Genomic DNA, 1,716 nt, shown 5'->3' with positions numbered 1-1,716 from the left:
GGATCCAGGGAGAGCTCAGAGCCCCTTCCAGTGCCTAAAGGGGCTCCAGGAGAGCTGGAGAGGGACTTGGGACAAGGAATGGAGGGAACAGGACACAAGGGCCAATGTCATAAAGCTGAAGGAGGGAAGATTTAGATGGGATATTGGGAAGGAATTGTTCCCTGTGAGGGTGGGCAGGCCCTGGCACAGGGTGCCCCGAGAAGCTGTGGCTGCCCCTGGATCCCTGGAAGTGTCCAAGGCCAGGCTGGACAGGGCTTGGAGCAACGTGGGATAGTGGAAGATGTCCCTGCCCATGGCAGGGGGTGGGACTGGATGAGCTTTAAGATCCCTTCCAACCCAAACTGTTCTGGGATTCTGTTCCGTGACTCTTCGATCCTCAGTGCCAGAGCCCTGGTCAGGGTTGGGTGCTCCATAAAACCACTGGGGAATGGATCTGACACCCCATTGTGTCTGTGCCTTGCAGACAGTGCCCAGAGCTTATCAGGAGCCATCCCAGGCTGAATTCCAGCTGCCCTGGGAGCAGCTGTGCCATGGGCAGCCCCAGCTGGCACCGCTGGAGCCCAAGAGCCGGATCTGGAGAGCAGGACCAGCCCCACGTGCCCACGGAGCACAGCCTGGCTGCCAGGTGCCTTTGTGAGAGGGCCCAGTGGGGCAGGGTGACACTGCACAGCCTGCAGAGCAAACAACAGCCCTCTGCAGATGGCTTTGCCCAAGGTTCTCCTCTGGCCGTGCTGCTGGTGGCCGGAGTCCCTCTATAAAACCTCTGCCCTCAGACACCTGAGACACCTCAGATCTTGTGTGCCAAGGTCCCCCCTGGCCTCCAGCCATGAGGGTGCTCTGCGTGGTCTTTGCTGTGCTCCTGCTTTTCTCCCTGGCCACCCCAGGTAAGACAGGAAGGTGTGGAGGTGGAGAAATCGGGGTGAGCTGTGTGCTCTGCAGCTTCTGTGCCTCAGGGCGAGGGAGGGGGTTCATTGCTGGGGTGGTGGGGATCAGGGCCCTGGTGATTTACCCAGCCTGGCAGGCACAATGGGGTTGGGATGGGTTGGATGCCACACAGCAAATCCCATCTCCCACCCTCCTGCAGAGGGATCCGACATGAGCAGAGGGCTGGTTTGTAAATGCCCAGTTATCCTCCAGCTCAGTGGGGACATGAAATGCATCCTGTCCTGGGTGGGGTACCCAGAGCATCAATACCACCCTGGAACCAGCAAGAAGACAACTCCACGTGCTCTGCCCTCCTGCATAGCCGTGATTTTCTCCATACCCCCCCCCCCCCCCCCCGTCTCTTCCCACGGCAGGGCAGGGGCAGCCCAAGGGAATCTGTGATGGGTACTGCGCCCACGCGTGCGCCGAGACCGAGGAGTGGTCCTTCAGCCCCTACTGCGAGGAGCTGCACTGCTGCATCCCCTCTCCCAAAAAGGGCAAATGACCCTGGAGGAGTCCAGCCCCGCAGCCCTGGGGCTCCCGGAGCTGCGTCCAGGGCGTGGCCGAGGCGGTGCTCAGCGCTTTGAAGTAAAGATGGGCAGATAAGATGATTTCCGTGTGTTGTGATAAGATGATTTCTGTGTGCTGTGAGGTTCATTCGGGAGGGGACAGCCGGGAGAGGCTGGCAGCCAGAGCTCCCTGGAGAGTGGTCACCACACACCCCTGGCAGCCCTGACACCACAATGCCAGCCAGGAAAAGCAAAGGTTTTGGGGTTTTCAAAGCAGAGTGGT

General features: G+C 60.0%; 1 protein-coding gene across 1 annotated transcript; it reads left to right on the top strand.

The window, feature by feature from the left end:
• Positions 1-826: 826 nt before the first annotated feature.
• On the top strand, positions 827-1,429 carry LOC132325884 (small basic protein 1-like). Its single transcript, XM_059843437.1, has 2 exons — positions 827-884; positions 1,299-1,429. The coding sequence occupies exons 1-2, from the start codon at positions 827-829 to the stop codon at positions 1,427-1,429; spliced, it is 189 nt and encodes a 62-aa protein (XP_059699420.1).
• The last annotated feature ends 287 nt before the right edge of the window (positions 1,430-1,716 follow it).

Source organism: Haemorhous mexicanus, chromosome 3 (genome assembly GCF_027477595.1).
Source record: "Haemorhous mexicanus isolate bHaeMex1 chromosome 3, bHaeMex1.pri, whole genome shotgun sequence".
Classification (NCBI taxonomy): Eukaryota; Metazoa; Chordata; class Aves; order Passeriformes; family Fringillidae; genus Haemorhous; species Haemorhous mexicanus.
This window is presented reverse-complemented; position numbering and strand designations above follow the sequence as displayed.